Source organism: Poecilia latipinna, unplaced genomic scaffold, assembly GCF_001443285.1.
Source record: "Poecilia latipinna isolate Pla-1442-1.1 unplaced genomic scaffold, P_latipinna-1.0 Scaffold597, whole genome shotgun sequence".
Classification (NCBI taxonomy): domain Eukaryota; kingdom Metazoa; phylum Chordata; class Actinopteri; order Cyprinodontiformes; family Poeciliidae; genus Poecilia; species Poecilia latipinna.
This window is the reverse complement of record NW_015113213.1, coordinates 264,270-283,034: the sequence shown is the minus strand read 5'-3', so window position 1 is coordinate 283,034 and position 18,765 is coordinate 264,270. Positions and strand designations below refer to the sequence as shown.

General features: G+C 39.5%; 1 protein-coding gene across 2 annotated transcripts in view; it reads left to right on the top strand.

Moving 5' to 3' along the window:
* ece2a (endothelin converting enzyme 2a) overlaps nt 1-18,765 on the top strand; it is a 78,380-nt gene that overhangs the window by 32,723 nt on the left and 26,892 nt on the right. For both annotated transcript variants that reach the window (XM_015042626.1, XM_015042625.1), the window contains one exon: nt 3,844-4,127. In XM_015042626.1, the coding sequence (XP_014898112.1) occupies nt 3,844-4,127 (284 nt within the window). The remainder of the gene's footprint in view (nt 1-3,843; nt 4,128-18,765) is intronic.

Sequence of the window (18,765 nt, the reverse complement as noted above, 5' to 3'; positions counted from 1 at the left end):
TTTTTAAACATACTTATTATTTTCTTTAAATTATAGAAACATTATTTTATAGCTATTCCAGTTATTAAAAATCAAAGGAATGCTGTTGCATGTTATTTTAGCAAAGGATATTGATCTTTGGTTAACTAGCTCATATAATTTATTTGTATTTATGTATTGTCTTAACTTTTAATTTAATTCCATTAGCTTTCCTGCTAATCTACACTCTTGCATTTCCACATTTCTTATAATCGATTACTTTTTAATACGTAACTGTTCTATAACCTACAATTTGTTTTCGTCGTGCTTGTCTAAATGTCCGTCTTTCGGTTTTTAACCTCTGTAAAAACGCTTTACGCTTGAGTGCCTAAACAGGACTCAGTAAATACAGTTTGTTGATTGACTCATTGGATTTATTTTTGAATTCACAGTTTCAAATTGAATTCAAAGCTGCATATGGGATTTTGTGTGAGGCCCTTTTCTACGTGTTTCCTGTCAGCAGACTAATCCTAAATTATTCCTGGGGATTGCCTCAGAGGTTTCCTTTCCTGTGTTATATCTCCACAGCTGTCACTCACATGTCCAGCTGGTCCTTAAATATCAAAGGATTTCTTAGGTCACACACCAGATGTCCTTTAACCCACCTTTGATGGACTCCGAGGTACCATGTCCATCTTTGGCCATCACATTTGGGCTGGCAGCTGTCGATGCAACTTATAAAACCATTATTTTGAATGTTAATGGAAACAGAAAAGCAAACACAATAACAATCTGTTTACTCGTGCAAGTGCTGGATAGCTGAGTGTTCGGTTGTTTGTTATCTGAGTGTTATGAAACATTTTAAGAGCAGGATTAGGTTTTCCATCACACGCTCACACGGGCATCCGGAACGAGGTTATACGACACTTCTAACTTTAGTCTCTTCTTCTCTTCTGCTTTTAATAATCCAGTTGGTCTGTTCAGTAGGAATGTAAAGCCTCCTATTTATTACCTGCAGACATGTAAGGCCCCAGACACACCTGGATATTCTGTGCCAGACAAACTCATGTGACACCAAGACGAACTCAACCACCTCAGACGCCGATGGAACTTTCCTTACTTCACCGCAGAGCTGCAAAATTGAAGTCGCCCCCCGTCAAAATGACAGTTTTTATGATTTAACAACATGAGACCACAATAAAATCACTTCAGAGTTTTATTTATCCATACAATTAAGCTGGAAAACACAATTGTTGGGGAAGAAATGACAAAAATGTAAAACTTGCAAACCCCACTTGGATTATTCTTTCATCTTGTTTGTTGGACGTTTATTTAGTTAGAATTTATTTTTGGTCTATTTTATTTAATCACACAATCTTGGCTTTGAGTGTCTTTGAGCCTCAGTGGGAAATATGTGTTGAAAACAAAGTACAGCTCTGATTTCTTCGAAGTACTAACGGTATCTGCCTTACGACTGTGACCTGCAGGAAAATGCTGACGTTGGAGCGAGATCCGGTTATCAGTGGATATTCTGTTCTAAATAGGAACCGGAGACTGTAATTGATACAACCTTGCCTTTTTAAGTAAAAAAAAAAATAAATAAAAATTAAACATTCTCACAAAATCTATATTTTTTGAATTTAAAGACTTATGTTTGCAGGTAAGTGTTTACGAGTGCGTGGAACCGTCAGCAGGTCTCACTGACCCAGTGTAAGAGTCTTGACCTTGAGGAGAGTGTGGCAAGTAAACTTATCCCGACGACCCCCAGGAATGAGACATCATGTCCGGCCTTTCCTCAGAGCAACGTGCCTGGAAAAAAGATAAAACACACACACACACGCGCATACATGTATCTGTTTTTACGGGGGGAAACCCTTTGGAGGGAACGTCCGGCATGCTGTGGGATCCAGCAGGGGATGGAAACCTCATCTTTTGCCAAGAAAGGATTGAGATAAAGTAGGAAGGGCTGGTTGTGTATTATTCTTACTTTTATAGATTTAAAAGTGTGATGGGAAAATTTGCCATTTTGTTTATTTCCACAAAATTCCTACGCACTATTAGGTTGTCTAATAGTTATTCACACATAGATACTCTCATAAGAAAGCCAAAATCTCACTTTTATTTTCTGAAGTAATTGGTTTCTGGGTTTGTTAACGTTTGGGATAGACTGAGAGCGCTGTAGCTGTTCAAGAATAAATCTAATCCTCAAAAACACAACCTTCGTCATAAATCTGCACACATTTCATGTCCTTTTTATTAAACTCAAAACAAATTGTTGCAGGAAGACAAGAAAAATTCTTTACTTTTCTCATTTGTAACGCAGATTACCCGTCAGGACTGATCAATGCGGCATTGGGTTGTTGTTGCATGGCCTCTGCTTTTGTCCCATTAAATCATCCTTTATTAGTTTGTCTCGACGTATAAATATCTGTGTGCAGAGATCCTTGACACCTGTGGTCGTGCAACATAAGGTTTGAGCATGTAAAGCACACAGGCAAGCAAACACACATCTGAATAGGTTGCTAACGTGTTGTTTGGTGCGAGACTGCAAACTGAGTCATCCTGGATTCTCTGGCACAGGCTCATGTGAAGCTGTTGCATGGCGGTAATTAGTGGAAGCAGGAAGGTGATAACAAGAAGGAGCCACACGTTTGCAGCTGAGGCGACGCTGCCAGCATGCCGCTCAAAGTCCCAGCCACACCTTTCGCACCCTCTCACACGTCCCCAGGCAGATCCTTTCAAATACGTACACATGTACCCGAGCTGCAAAACAGTTCAACAAAATACTCCCCAATGACACTCTTTACATATTGTGCATAGACTATATGTCCAACACAATTTTTCTTCTTACTCCTGTTTCATGTTCTTCCTTTGCCTCCTACTCTTCCTCCTCCTCCTCCTCCATTTACAGTCTGACTCATCGTATCCAAAAGGTGAGATGCTGCATTCAGTTGGTTATTTTCATCTTGTCACATTTGAAACTTTCTTCAATTTTCTTTTATCATGTTACTTTCAATCCTGCCTGTCAAGTCTTCTAGCCTTAAACATTGTGATGTTCTTTTTTAAAGTCTTACAATGTTTTTAGTCAGGGAGTTTTGTGTTAAAAATACTGAAGGACTAACTTGTACCTTGTTGCAAAGCAGTTTAACCTCAAATGCGCTTCCTGATATGCGGGTTATCACACTCATCACCTAAGCTGTGGTGGTGTGTTGCGTGCGGAATATCAGCCTGTGTTTTTTAGCCAGCCTGTCTTTTGACAATTGTAAAATCTACCACAGCTAACACATGCCATGTGCAGCAAGCATGTGCATGACTTCTATAAAATCAACACAGCTTCATCTCAGATATCTTAGTAATGATCCAGTGTTGGCATCAAACAATCTTGGTGCTTGTTGAAATTGAGCTTTTATTTAGGATAAGTTCATTCGATGGTGTCGTCAAGGACAGATAATGCACCTGGCCGCGTTGCAGCAGAACACTGTGAGTTTCAATCTGACACACAAAGCTCAGACATGACAGGACTTGGTGCGATACTAAATTCTCTACCTGGAAAGCTGGGAAACAGATTTACCAACAAAATCCCAAAAATCCAACCTTGTGTTTTGCAATTGTGAAGGGTCAATCAATTAATCTAAATGTTGAGTCGTTTTCATCAGACACAAGAGGGAGTCCTGCAGAATACAGCACCTAGCTGCAGCCAATCATAAGAGTAACTCTAGTCATCACATTTATTCAATTAAGACGCCAAACACTTTGGTCCCTTAATAGTTATGCTAATTTTCCCACCGTAGTCACACACATCCTGCTCTTCTCTGCATGTTTGGTGTTTTTCCTCTGTGCCCCATTGATGGCTTATGTCTCTTTTTCACCATTTATTTCTCTCAGGTTGTGGAAACAGCAGTTTGGGTGGAGACATGTACGGCGCCGGCTACCATGCGATTACCAACATAGACTACTCCTCGGTGTGCATCAGCGCCATGAGAGCCAGGTACAGCGGTTGTCCTGGTATGACCTGGCATCAGATGGACGTTCGTCAGCTCTCCTTTGCCGACGCGTCCTTTGACGTCATCCTTGAGAAGGCGACGCTGGACGCCATCATGGTTGAGGAGAAGTCGCCATGGGAGGTCTCTCCTGAAACGTCATCCTTCATTCATCAAGCTCTCAGCGAGGTAGCCGTAAAAACCTTCGTACTTTATATTAGGACTGAGTTTATTTACTCAGTGGATCTTTGGACTTTCACAAAATTGGAGTGAATACCAACAAAGCACCCAAGTGGTGTGACATCAGTGGTTTTCCTTTGTAAAAAATGGACTGGGATCAGGAATTAAAGCTTTAGAAAACTTCAGAAGCATTCTAATAGAAAAGGAGAGCATTGTGAAAACAAACAAACAAAAAGTCCTAACTTTATTGTCTTTTTAAAATTTCTTTTAGGCCAGAAATGCTTTACATGGTCCTTTATTAGTGTTTCACGCAGGAAGATCACCAGGATGATCATTGGTTTCTGAGTAAATAAGTGAGTAGATAAAGCTATTTTTCAGTCATTTCCAGAAGTAAACAGAAAAATATAGATAATATGCAATTAATACACACAGAAATTAAGCAGCGTGAAACATAATCAAAAACAAAAACGCCTGTAAATGAGCCAAGATCTCAGGTGTGACAGTAGTTTAAGAGGTTCACATACTGTAAACCACTGTGATGTTTTGTGTTTGGAGTTCTTTCAAGACGGTAGAAGTCCGCTTTCATTTTTGCCCGTCTCAGATGAGCCATTAATTCTTTAGGATCAACTAATCTGGATATTTACTACACGAAAACGACAATTATCACCTGCAAGTACCTCTGTGTTTGCTTGTAACCTTTTAAAAGAACCTCGCTTCAGAAATCCTTACCTGTGCCTTTAACTCTGCATCCTTCACATCTCGTTTTTACTCATTAAGGAGGCATTTATTTACCTTCATTGCAGTGGTGCATAGAACAGAAGCGCAAACGTCTGCACTGCAGATCGACTCGAGTTTCCTCGTCTTTTACTTCTAAATGTGGTTCAAACAGTGAATGTCGCTACTGTGGTGATTTGAATGCACCGCTACAACAATAGTATATCTGCAAATTACTCTCTGACAGTGAAATCAGTAATGGTGGCACTTAACATTTCCACTCCACTGCCCGTAAAGAGGACTGACAAGACGCTGAGTGCTCTCAGCTGTTGGCTGCTGCAGTAACCACCACATCAATTTGACAATGACAATGTTTTGGCCATTAGCCATGCTAGACCTTGACACACTAAGACAAGAGAACACCACTATTAACTGGAGTAGGAAGCTCAGGGTTTGTAAGTGGTGAAGAACAGCTCAAGGTACGCTCACTGGAATGCTTGAAGTGCAGCTTAATAAGTCACAATTCGAATTTAAGTTCACAATGTTCTTCGAAGTTGTCCGTTTTACAGGGTTAATTATAAATCCTGGTCCTACAGAGTTCTGTAAAAAAAAAAACTCAAATTCAAATAATTATTTAATTTATCAAAAGAAAAAAATATGACCAAACCAACCTGGAACGCTGTTAAAAAAAAAATAATAATAATAATAATAATTGCCCAAAAACCTACTAAAGGCTGGCACCCTCCTTGACAGAAACAGCTGCTGCCATTTGTGAGTAGTTTACTCACTGAGGAGTGATTCTGGCCCGCTCTTCTTTGCAGAATTATTTTGTTTTAGGACATTTATGTTGCTGCTTGTTTACGTTCATGTCGCTGTACGCCCACTAGATTTAAGTCCAGACTTTGATTCGCACTCAGACACATTCGTTTTTATTTTCGGCGCCTTTTAAAAGGCGGACTTGTTTTGGATTATGTTCTTGCTGTACAACCCAAACGTTCTTAAGTTTAAGGTGAAAAACTGATGACTACTGTCAAGCTCCACTTTCGTCTTTTGCAAATGTGAGCCAGGCCATTGGGCTCTTTTTAGTCAGCAGAGATTTTTACCTTGAAATTTTGCCATTGATGACATTTTTGCTCCATTTTTGTCTTTTTGTTCACACAAGATACTGAGATACTGAGATAAATGAGACCTGCAGTGTCTTAGATGTTGTTTTCAGCTCTTTTGTGACTACTGTTTGAGTCTTTCATGCGCTCTTGGAGTCATTTTAGTTGGCCTTCAACTTCGTCAAAAGTTCACAACTATCCCATGTATTCCTACTTCATGGATTGGAAATTACATTTTAAACTTCTGGACTGATCCATGTCAGAATCTATGTTTTTGTTTAGGTGTGGGGGAGATGTTGCGCCTTTTTGAGATCTTTTATCCTACATAGTGTTGTCAGGTTTTATTGAAGGTATTTTTTATCCTGGAAATAATCAGGCCTGGGTGAGGCTGGTGGCATTAAATTATTTAAAATCACAAGCTATCTTTTTGTGATTTTGAAATTTGGTTTATACTCTTAAATTTTGAAAGGTGACAAGAAAACAAAAGGGGTGAGGGGTGACCCATTGTGCCATCGTTGTATGATGAATTGGATTGCTAGTCAGTCACGCGTATAAAAGTCCCAAATTGTTGTCTCAATCTAGTATTTTCTGAAATATTTCCCACTACCAAATTAGCTGGAGCTTTAAGGCTATATAAGCTTCATCGGGCAGGAGCCTAACTCCAGTGAACAAAAGCAAATAGGCAACAGACACGCATGCAGGAAAAAAAGGGGGCTGTTCTCTTGGTCTTTTCCTCCAACAGAAGGAGGTTTTAAAGGAGGATCAGTGAGTTTGGTTGCTGCACAGATGGACGGATTTGACTTTGCTTCAATAGGAGTGAAGCCGAACTCATAAAACAGCCTCCAACCTGTTCAGAAGTCATTAAAGTGACATTCCAGGTTCCTTCTCACGCTTTTTCACTTTCACATTTCCTCACCTCTAATTTCCACCCCATTTTCTCCTCACTTTTATAAAGATTTCCCCCCAGCTGCTCTGTTCTCAGGGCTGTTTGGTCACAGGCAGGTGTAAAATTGATCGTGCGATCTTTGCAGCGCACTACTAACGGTGTTTCTTAGTGCGTTTGTGTTTGTTACAATTCAAAGGCTTGTAATCTTTGGCTTATGTGGCTCGAGCTGTCACGATTTTTGCTCTAGTTTGAGTGTGTGTGTGTGTGTTATGCAGGAATGTGGGAGGTCTGTTGTGAACCTATTTTCTCACAGAAAACATTCTCACTTGAGAGGCAATGAAAGGGAAAGGGAGAAAACCTCAGATCCACCAGGAGGGTGTGGATCCCTCAGAGGTCTTCTGCTACCAGTGAACTGGGATGGAGAAGTTGATTAAATGAGAGGAAAACAGGGATGAAGAAGCTGCATGACAGCAAATGAGAAAGTTAGTGAGGAGAGGGGGACGAAGGAGCGAAAGCCCTACAGAAAGCTAATGAGCAATGTGCCGCTATGAGGCCGATTAGACGGAGCACAGCTGAAAATAAAATCTGCTTTAAGGCTTTTTTCCCACCAATTACTTGAGCTTTAGAAACACACTGATAAATGACAAATGGCGCATATTTACACTTGGGAATACTTGGGGAAACAAACAAACAAAACAAAACAAAAAATCAAATCAATGCTTCAGAAATTGCAGCCAAAAAAAGAAGCAAAACAACAATAAATCATTCTCACCTGTCATGTGTAATTCTAACAACTGACAATCTCGACAAAGAGTCGCGGAACAATAGATTTTTTTGTGTTTATTTTTGTTTCTAACTTGCACGCTTCGCTCATACATTCAAACAAAATCTCGCCGCAGAGGCCGCGGTTCGCTGAAGTGTGAAATTTATTTCACAGACTGACACGCTCTATGAATCACTCCGGCTGTTGCTATGGAGACTTTCATTGGATATCATTTTAGACTAACACTTTTAATTGGTAACCTTTAGTCCTGTTTAAAAGGTAAAGAATAGTCCTTGGGCTTTTTTTTTTTTTTTTTTTTCTAAGAGACAAGTTTACCTGAAGATGCTTGATTCTAATTTGTCCTGATTTACGAAGGAATAAAGAAATTATAACTGGACTTTTCACCGTGTTGCTAAAAGTATCGGGTCCCCCATCCAAATCACTGAATTCAGGTGTTAAATCACTTCTATTGCCACCTGTTACAGTAACAGCTCCCATAGACTTTGAGAAGGAAAATATGCAAAATATTCTGCAGTCAATTGTTAGTTGTGTTATATAAAAAAAAGTGGAAGTAAATATGAATGACAGCAAATCAGACCAGGTCAGTGAATGATGATCGCACTCTGGTTTGTGGTCATGCGAGCAACATGTGCTGTGCAGAGGTGACCAACTTTCCTCAAAGTCAATAGCTACAGACCTCCCAGTTTTATGTGGCTTTCAGATTAACTCAAAAATAGGAAGCTTCAAGGAACGCACGTTCATCATCATGCAACTTCATTTGACTAAGAGCAATACAAAGCCTCAAGCAGTGGTTTAAAGCATCGCACCAGTCGACTGAAAGGAATTGGAGACACGTTAAAGCATGAGTCTGGGTCTGGCAGTGTGGAGTTGCCCCCTTCGACTCCACACTGCACGCCAATTCAAAAAGCATACTCCATAAAGAAGAAGCCAGACCTTCTTTTCAAATGCTTTCCTGGACAAATATTCAGATATTTCTATAAGGCCACTTTAAAACCTTGTAGACCGTCCTCTGTGAAGAGTTGAATGTTTTGGTGATACATTTCTGTTCCCTGCATGTCGGGGGATTTTGCATAGAAGTACTTTCCTTGGAGGTGGCTGAAAGAGAGATTATGCAAGGTCAAGAGGTTCACTCCAGTGCAAATCAAAATCTGTCCTAGTTTGCTGGTTATAAACAGAGCAGCATGATTTCTGTGTTCATATATGCAGATGATAATCTAAATTAGAGCAGTTGTGTGCAGCAGCTGTTCAGAATGTTTTTGCCCGATAACTCCAGGCTGAGTTTTTTATCCATGCTTGCAGCTTGGCTGAAGGTCCTCTGAGTCCTTAATGCATACTGGAAGAGTTGGACAGCTGTTGGGCTGGCGTTAGTGATATTCATATTGTATCTCATTGCATCGGGGTTGAAGTTTTTATTAATCTTGATTTTACTAGTTATAATAAGTGTGTCGTTTCTGTTGGATAACAGACTGCAGTCATTAGTTGTTGTTTTCAACATGTTTGCTAAGGAATTCCAGCCCATTCCTGTTGACAAATCTCTTACGCATCACACAGTTGGACTGTGATTTGTGCTGCTTCTCATAAAAAAGGTCAGCTCTTAAGTAGGGCTGTGTAATAATATCGATATTGCGATATATATCGATATTTTCTTTCCTAGAAAAAATCGATATTCATCCGCAAGTATCGTAACATCCATGTCACCTTGCTCACTCACTGCTTGCTTCGCCGGGAGAGTGATTAGGTCATCAGGCTTAGAGTGATTCCTTCAGATGTTGAGTATCAAGGTTAAAAAGGTATCAAACTATTTAGAGCAGGGTACTTGGTGCACTTTATTTACTTTACAAATGCATGTAAGCTACAGTTTGTACTGTTTCAATTAAAAGAAACATGTTTTCTCACCACTTCTTTGATTCTTTTTGTCCAGCTGTCAACTTTAAGTCTGTGTCCATGTCCAACCAGAGCCAGGTATTGTGTAGTTGGTGCTTTTAATCAGTTTTCAGTTAAATTAATTCAATCCAACTCTATAACAGTCACAAAATATCACCAAAATCACTCTGTCCCTCTAAAATCTTTCAGAAAATCGCAAAAGTGTATTGAATTGTATCGTTTGCTGAATATCGCAATATACATCGTATCGTGGGCAGAATACCGTGTATCGTATTGTATCGTGAGATTATTGTATCACTACAGCCCTACTCTTAAGAGTGCTTGTAGTTTTTGATTTGCTGTAAGTGAAAATAAATTAATTGTATTTGGAAAGTAGGGAGTGTGAGACTGTGTTGCGTCTTTATCATTTGGCATATCCTGAGTAGGAGAGAGTCCGGTGCAGCTTTAGGATTTGGGAGGAGAGCCCAGGTATCCGTAGTTGTTTTTGCACAAGTTTCCTCACCAGGTTTTGCTTTTTTACTGCCAGTAAAGTGACATTCCACTGACCCAGAGCCAGATTTCGATGCCAGTACTTGGCACACATTTAGGCCGCTGCCCTTGCCTGCTGTCCAGCTTATGCTGCGTATTGCTGACTTCCTGTTGCCTTTTGGATTGGGCTCAGCTGAACTCTAGGAACCAAAACCTGGCAACCAGACTCTATCAACTTATTTCACAAAAAGATTGTGTATTATAATTTTAGGACAAAGAGATTGTTTATTTATTTTTGCGAAATGTGCTGTAGTACGACTTTAATCCCAGATCGATGACAGAAGATGATCTGCTGAAGCTGCACATTAGTTGGTCTTCACTTCCCCACTCTGAACATTTATCACAGAGGCTCTCCAACTTTTCCAGGCGGCCCATGTTGAATGCAAAACTGGTTTGATGATTTCATAAAAGAGAAGAAATGTAGTTATATTAGTTTTTGTTTCCTATATTTCATTTTCTCAATTTGTTTATTGTCAAAATATATTAAGAGGTTTTGAAATCCTTTGGTCTACAAATAACATTATAACATGATAAGAAGCTCAAAAAAGTGCTCCCCCTTTAAGCAAAGGGATCCAAACAATGCATAGATTCTCAGTTTTGCTGTTGGCTACAAGTAAACCGATTTCACAGTATATTTATTCAAAAATATACATTTTCAAAGTTTCTTTGTAAGAAAAAAAAATCCTTTCGGTGACATGGTGATGTCACTGCGTTATGATTTCGTAACTCGGTACTTCGATCTTGTTCTAAAAACACCTTGCTCTGGGTTGACCTCTGCTGAGAGCTTTCATGAGCTGTTTTGTCATTTTATTTTAGCTTCATGCTTTCGCCTGTCGGACACAACAGACCGACAGATCTTTTATTTTTCAGGATTCAGTGACGCTTCATCAGCCTCATTCATAATGTTTATATATCATCAACCATTAATACACTGTTATTATTATTTAGACAGGTGCTTCACCTTATCAAAGGCAACAACTTCCTACACCAGAAAAACACTTTTCATGTGAGGGAACGCAGTTCTATGCTACTCCTTGTTTAGAAGTTACTGCAATAACGTGGAGGTGTCCTGATCTTTTGGTGTCTGGGTTCTTGTTTTTATTTGTGTCTGTATTCTGAATATTTCCTCGAAGTTATCTAATTTCATTAGGTCTTGCTTTATTTCTCTATCCTCATCATTGTTTGAATGATGTTGCCATGCTGGTTAATTCCTTTGTGTTTAGTTTTTTTAGTTGTTTTTTGCAGTTTTTTTGTGTTTAGTTCAGCTTCCTTTGTGCTAATTCTTCCGTGATAATTATTCGCCTTCACTCAGTTTGCCTGCTTGCTTCCTGCCACAGTTGTTGTCAATCCCCGATTTCTTCATTTGTTGTGATCTGGTTTGTGAGCATGACACAGAGACTAAAAACACTTGAGAGAACTGAGGAACATGCATTGGTGCATTAATTCCCTCCTGAGTGTGTTTCTGTGTTTTGTGTATTTCTGCATGTTGGCTGTCTGAACCTTTTGTCCCAGAATAAAGTGGATTATGCTAATCTGTTTTATTCCTCCTCACCATTCACACTTTTCCTTCTCCATATGACTTCCTTCCATGTTTGTGTAAAAGGTGAGGCTTAGAAAGGGATTAGAGAGATGCTGCCTGGCCTGAATGTACAATTTATTTTGGTTTACTAATTTCACATTTCACCTGGGATTAAAATAGTAAAAGTTATGCTCATAGCAGATTTTGTATTTGTTGTGCTGCACAAAGTTTAAATGTCAGATAAAAAAAAGACTAAAGTTTTATACTGAGATACGTGTGGAACGTATTTCCCTTCCTTTCATGGATGCAACCTGGCGATGAAGACCGTTTAACCCACTATTAGTGGAGTGTTTATGGCCTTTGGCTCACTTCTGTTTCTTCCCTCAGAGATCCAGCTGTAAGTGGAGTTGGAAGCTGCAATGCATGCCTGCTACCTGAAACAGTCCACTGGGAGTTGAGTCGGGCTCTGGACTTGGATGTGTGCAATTAAATCAGGTTGCCAGAAGAAGACAAGTGTAGCATCCATCATGCATTACAGAAACACGGAGAAACATGTCTTGTGCAGCACACATTGCCCTGAGCCTCCAAGGCTAGTCACACTTTGACCCAATGATCTATGTACAACTTCACACACTGATATTTTAAGTGCCCTGCACTTATTCATCTTATATTAGCAAGAGATACAAGTTGCACAATTTTGGGATTCTTGATCTTCAGTTTTATGAGGATTTGAGTGGCTGATGACAGTTCAGTTGCTCTTTTAGACCATTGATTTCAGAAGATAAATGAATCACATTGAAAAAAAAAATTCTACTTGACAACTACAGATTAATTTTCATGGGCAAATTTCTAACAGTGTTGCAGCTGAGCAAGCCAACAGGGTGACAAATTACTCACGAGTGATTTAGATGCTTCAGTTTAGCTGATTTGAATGTTTCTGCACTGTGGGAAGAAACTAGACAACACGAAAAATCCACACAGAAGGGAAGACGTGGGAATCTAGAACCGTATTGCTTTATGTATTAAGAAGTCCTGACAAATGGCTTGTCAGGAGTGGGTGAAGGGGTGACTCAAAGGGATCAGAGTCTTGTTCCTACCAAGATATTTTGTAATTGTTTTGTCATACTTCTTATTTTAGTTTAAGACAAAGTGGACATTTCACACAGAACAATTACAGATCAGAATATCATTCCCTGGTCTAAAGAAACCTTGATTTTAGTTGCAACGTTTTAGACGGTGGGGTCAGAACTTTGTATATCAAAGTGTGGATCCGTTTTGCCTCGTGTCTAAGGTTCTGGCTGGTGGTCGTGTTGCAGTGGCATTTTTCTGGCAATCTTGGTGATTTTGATGAAGAACCATTAGAGATCTAATTTACAGTGATCTTTACATTTTACAAGAACTTGAGATTATTTCATATATGCTCACTATCAAAGCATTTCTTATGGTGTAAATTTGTCCTCAGCTACTTTCCTTTATCTTGCCTTTCCTTCCGCCTCTTTTTCATACATGAACAGCCCTTTATATGCACATGTGAGCAATTACAGTTGTGCTTTGCAGGCAGCTTGGAAGTGCATGCATGTGCATTCCACAACGTAAAACTGGGTATGCATGCTTTTCGGTTTCAGCCCTCGAATTTGCATGCCTCCAGTTTTGTATGTACACCTGTGTTTCTTTGCATGAATCCTTTTTGCATACCTCTACATTTCACACTAGTCCATGTGTGTGGGGGAGAGCATGTGAGGAGCCCCTCCCTTCCATTTCCAGCAGAAGGAAAGTAGAGCACTGGAGCACACGTGAGGTGGAGAGAGCGTGTGTGTGATTGCAAAAGTAGCTGCGCATGTGTAGAGATGCGAGCTTGGGATCAGAAAGCCGTGTTTGTGTGTGTGACTGCCAGTGTCGTTTCCAGATTTATTCCTTTTTTTTTTTTTGCATGTGTTGGCCTCTTGTTTTGCTTGTGCGATTATATTTGTATTAGCATTGAGGCAGCACGATGTTTTTAAGATGTATCATCATGAGTGGTTGAAATGGCTTTGCATGAATGGAAGATTGTTGTGTGTGTGCTTGCGTGTGTGTAAGAGGCAACTGACTGCTGAGCTGAAGCCCTCTGCTCTCTAGAGATGTTCGCCTGGCTTCGGGATGGATCATCGCACGTGTTTGTTCATATACAGGCCTGCTGCTCATATTGGGCAGATGGTCTTCCCCGGACACACAAATGCCAACATCAAAATGACACACAATGTGCATTATTGTTTATTCATTTTAGGTTATATTTAGTGCGTTCAAAAATATCGACACACAAAAACAAAATGATCAGCAGCACCGTTGCAGAATCCTGTGAGAAAACAGATTTCAGAGACGACCAAGGAAGTCTTTTTGTCTCGGATTATGAATACGTCAGTAGATCGGCTGCATTTGTTTCTCTGAACTTGTTTCTGGTGTACAGCCACATCTGTGAAAGGACTTTACTTCCTCCGCATATTCCTCATTGTCCTCTGTTTAAGCTCAGTGGAAATCTTGATGGCATCACTGCTCAGTCTGAATGACTCCATATTTCTGTGTTGTTGTGTGAGTGAGTTTTTTCATTTTTTTTTTTTTATTAAAATTAATAAAAATTTAACAAAGTTAGATTTGTCATTTTTGCAGCATTTATAAATATAATAATTTTGATCCACTTCAAACGTAAGATTGGGCAAGAACATCACAAAACACAATAACACATTTACTAACTTCTAGATGCTATTTCATTTTTACATCGATTGTGAACAGAAGAGTACAAAGCAAACCTGAATTAATTAAAAGTGAATAAATCTTTCACTTTGCCTAAAAGACATTAAAAAACAAACACCTTTTTACAGTGAAACAGAAAAGCACGATTTCTGTAAACATGCCCCATGTGCACGCCGTCGCCCAAATATACAACACACAAGCGCATGCACTTGGCCTGCCCAGTTCACTGTTACCAAGACTACCAGCATCGGCTACAGAGCACTGTTCCTATGGAAACAACGGATGCCTCAAGGAGAAGAAGAGTTAATTGGAAAAAGAGAGTACAGGGGAACGGATGAGGGAGACTGGGGGCGAGAGAGAGAGAGAGGATAATAAAGAGAAAGTTCTGTTGTTGCTCAAAAAGACCAAAAACAGAAAACAAACTTTTACCCAATTTTCCAAAACTGTTGTCTTTCTGCAATTTGTGGCTGTCGCCTGTTCTGTGCATTGCTTTCTTTAACCTGGCAACACAAGATAGATGCAAACCCAGCAGGGAGCCGAAAACGAGGTTAATCCATATTTAAGGTGGACTTCTGGAAAACAATATAGGCCAAAGGCAAGTGGAGGAAGGACCCCGAAGGTTAGTAAATCACACAAATCTCCCTTCTGAGACGGGCTTGTATAATCCTGTCTGCTAAACCATAAATCTTTACTGCAGAGACTTTTCCTGTTGGCCACTCACATCTCCTGAAGCGCTGTCAGAAAGGTTCAGGCGTGCTATCAGTTCTGCTTTTTCTGCGTTCTTATTTCCGATCATCTCACACACACGCACACACACGCACGCACACACACACACACACACACACACACACACACACACACACACACACACACACACACACACACACACACAGACAAATGAAGGTTTATGGCTTTACATAAGTGGGGAATCAATCACAATTTTGTTTACTTACCTTCTTCTGTTTTTACTAAATCTGAAAAATCTGCTTCACTTGCAGTGTATCAAAGATTCAGAGCAGGATAAACTCCCCTTCTCTCCATCTGCCTCCATCCACATCATTCCTGCCTTTTGTGCTTCTAAATAGAACGCAGGTAAATCAATACAGACGCTTTTCTCACATTAAGGCTTCTCCGAGTCAGAGGAGAGGGAGGGAGGGAGAGAACCAAGGTTTTCAGTGAATAATTTTTTTTTGTATTCTGGATCTGTTGGAAGTTGTTGCTTTAGATTTACTAGGTCAGCTAAAAATTTACCGATTTCTTATCTAATAAAATATGTAGGCGTCTGACTGGAGCTTGTTGGTCCAAGAATGTTTTACTAAAATCCTCTAAGATGAACATCTTTTCTTTAAAGGACACACAAGCTATAAGCTCAAGGCATCAACAAAATAAAACAAGTCAAAAGTATTACAGAAAAAGTTAAAAGCTGCAGTGTGGGACCTTCTTTTCTCAAAATGCAACCATCAAAATCCCTTATCAGATAACACATTTGCTGTATTGATTGTCGTCCAACCTGTCTCTTCCCCATTAGATAGTCGTCCTCTTTTTCAACACTGTGTGGGAAAAAGTGGATTTTTTTTTCTTTTTCCTCCTGGGTGCATGGATTTGATAGTGATTTGTAAAACTACACTGAGCTTTGTGTGTCTGGAGCATCCGTTCATCTGCGCGTTGTGTATTGGCTTTTTTGTTTTTGCGAGTTTGTGCATGTGATGTGTTTCTGGATTGATCAAACCCAACCAGCTGTGAAAACTCCCCTCCTTTCACACAGTAGATCATTCAGCTCAGTACCTGGGTCACTTTTTTTTCTCTCTGCACTCATTTTCCTCTCCCTCAGCTGCCCACATCTTTCACAGTCCACTGGAACTAGTTTGGGTCGATGGCTGATCTTTGTGATCTTCTATCTGCACACCCCCTATTCTCTTAGCTTGCAGACAGAAGACACTTGAGCAATAGCTTTTTTTTCCTGTTAGCAAAGTGAATTATTGGTTCAGTATCAAGTGACCAATGTGACCTCCTCACATCTGAGGTAATGGTCCAAAGAAATCACCTACGAGGGTCCATCTGCTTAACGAAGTGTATAAAACAGGTAAAGAGCAATTATCGGTCACTTTGAAATTGGCTAGTACAGATGTAAGTATATATAATAAAGCAATATAAACAAACTTGCTCTTCAGAAAACATTAATCATCAGAATAGAAATGATCATGCCCTTTTTAATTTGTCATCCGATTAATAGCTCAGTTGTGTCCTTCAACAGGCTTATCTGTAGCAGTTTTTCCTTCCACTCAACTTTCAATAATATGAATAGGTCCAAGCCAGCATTGAGCCACAAAAGATAACTATGACTCCAATTATCTTTTGTTGGAGCCGCAATAAGTAAACCAGAATATTATTGAAAAGTTAATTTTATTTCAGCATCATCGTAACAAAATATAGCATGTTATATAAGTTTATTACACACAGAGTGATGAAAACAAGACATAACATTAGATTTCAGGTCAATAAAAATGTATTTCAGTACAGAAAGGTTGGAGTATGTCGAATATTTACTTAAAGTTTATTTTCAAAATATACTTTTATTTTGACAAATGGCACTCGTCAGAACGCATATTCAAATTTATTAAATGCGAATGTAGATTATGAGTTGTACCTTTTCAAAAAAAAAAAAAAAATCTCCTAGAGAGAGTGGGAATTCTGATCTGGAGCTCTTTCATACATTTCAGTCTGAATTGTTTATGTTCCACTGCCGGGTTATTTTCCCCTCAACAAGCTCAAACAGGCAGAGTTGACGTGGGAATGGAAAAGCAAGGACCCAGTTTCACATCTGAACGTGTTGTTTTCACCTTTGCCGTTTCCAGACCAGACAGGAAACTCTTTATTTGGTTCCAAGGTCCTAAAGAATTTTATTTTTTCTTTTCTGTTCTTGTAGTGAACAGACGGATCTTCCAGGGGGTATTGATGGTTTATGAGCTTGCAGCCACATTTGTCTGTCCTTATTCAGGACTTTTTAGATCATTCATCAGAGCTATGCTGTCGCACGTTACTTAAAAGAAGCATTGGAGCATAAATTTATCCCAAGCTGTCTCCTCATCAGCCTCGTGTCATGTGAATGTCTCACTATAAATTCATTTTCTTCTTTTATTAACATAAATCCATCACCTACTTGTCATCTTCTCTCTTTAATCTCGTCTCTGTTCTTGTTCTTTCATCATCGCTGCATGGCAAATACCCTCTCGGCTTCAGGTTGCCAGATGTGCAGGGATTCCACTGCAGAACAGCTGGCCTTTGCTGCTAAAGACACATGGGGAAAAAAAAAAAAGTTTTAGTCCATACACAAATGTATGTCAGTGATTAGACTCCAAATGCAGGGCCAGAAGCCTTTTTTTCTGCAAAGAACCAGCTTGACCAGCCTGTGTAGCACCAATCTGTCTGAAGCATACAGGATGGTCTCTTCATGGCTTAACAAAAATGAAACCTCAGAAATGTTTGCTGAAGTGCGCCACAAATAACACAATTTTTTCAAACTAAAGGTTTTAAAAGAAATAATCTTGCCAGTATATTAACGTAAATGACAAAACAGATATTTGGTGTTTTGTCTATTAAAATGAACTTACCTCTGACTCTGCAAAAGAAAAAAGTCCTGGTTGTTTAAACGGTCTCTCTTGTTATCACTTTTCAATCCAGAACTCTTTTTCTTTTTGCAGATAAGTTGTCTGTCTATTAATATAACATCTCTGGCTCTGACTATTCAATAATTCTTGTTCTGCAGTTTAATTAGTTCTGCTGTCACCAGGATACTGCTTCTCGCCTGAACAACAGGCTGCCGTTGGAGGTTCCCTGCTATGGCGTCGGAGATTTATTAGTGATGCATTCAGTGAGATTAGGAAAAACTAAGCTTTCAACAAGTTAGTTATTAACCCATAAAGATTGCTATAAAGGTTTGTAGCTTAATTTGGGTCATTAGTGGAATCAATCTCAATATACCATGTTTTTTTTTTTTAATTAAAAGAAACAACGTGTTTCACTACAGCCTGCACTTAGAGCTGTCCCTAAGTTTGTCACTGCTTCTCATTGAAAGGAAAAATCTCCCAGCTTGTAACTCCATAGCTTGTGTGGAATCACAACTTGGCAAAGTGGACCTCTGGTGTGACTCGGGACACATTTCCATTCACACTGCCAAAGACACACCGTCATAGAAGTCCCAGATCACCTCTGGATGTGGCAAACGGAACTGAATGTATCCTCAGTTTCCATGGAGTGAATTCAAACCCGTTTTTAGCTCTGTCCGCTGGTTAGCTGATCAGGCAGGATGCACATAATGCCAAATGTGAAAAGCGTTTCTGTGAGACACATACACAATATTCACAGGTTGACGGGGTACATTACAGTCGACAACACATTTTGTGTGAAGAACACTTCCCCCCCCCCCAAAAAAAAAAAAAAAAAAAAAAAAGGGGTTTTTTAAAAAAAAAAAAAAAACAGCAAACAACACAAGAAAAAAAACA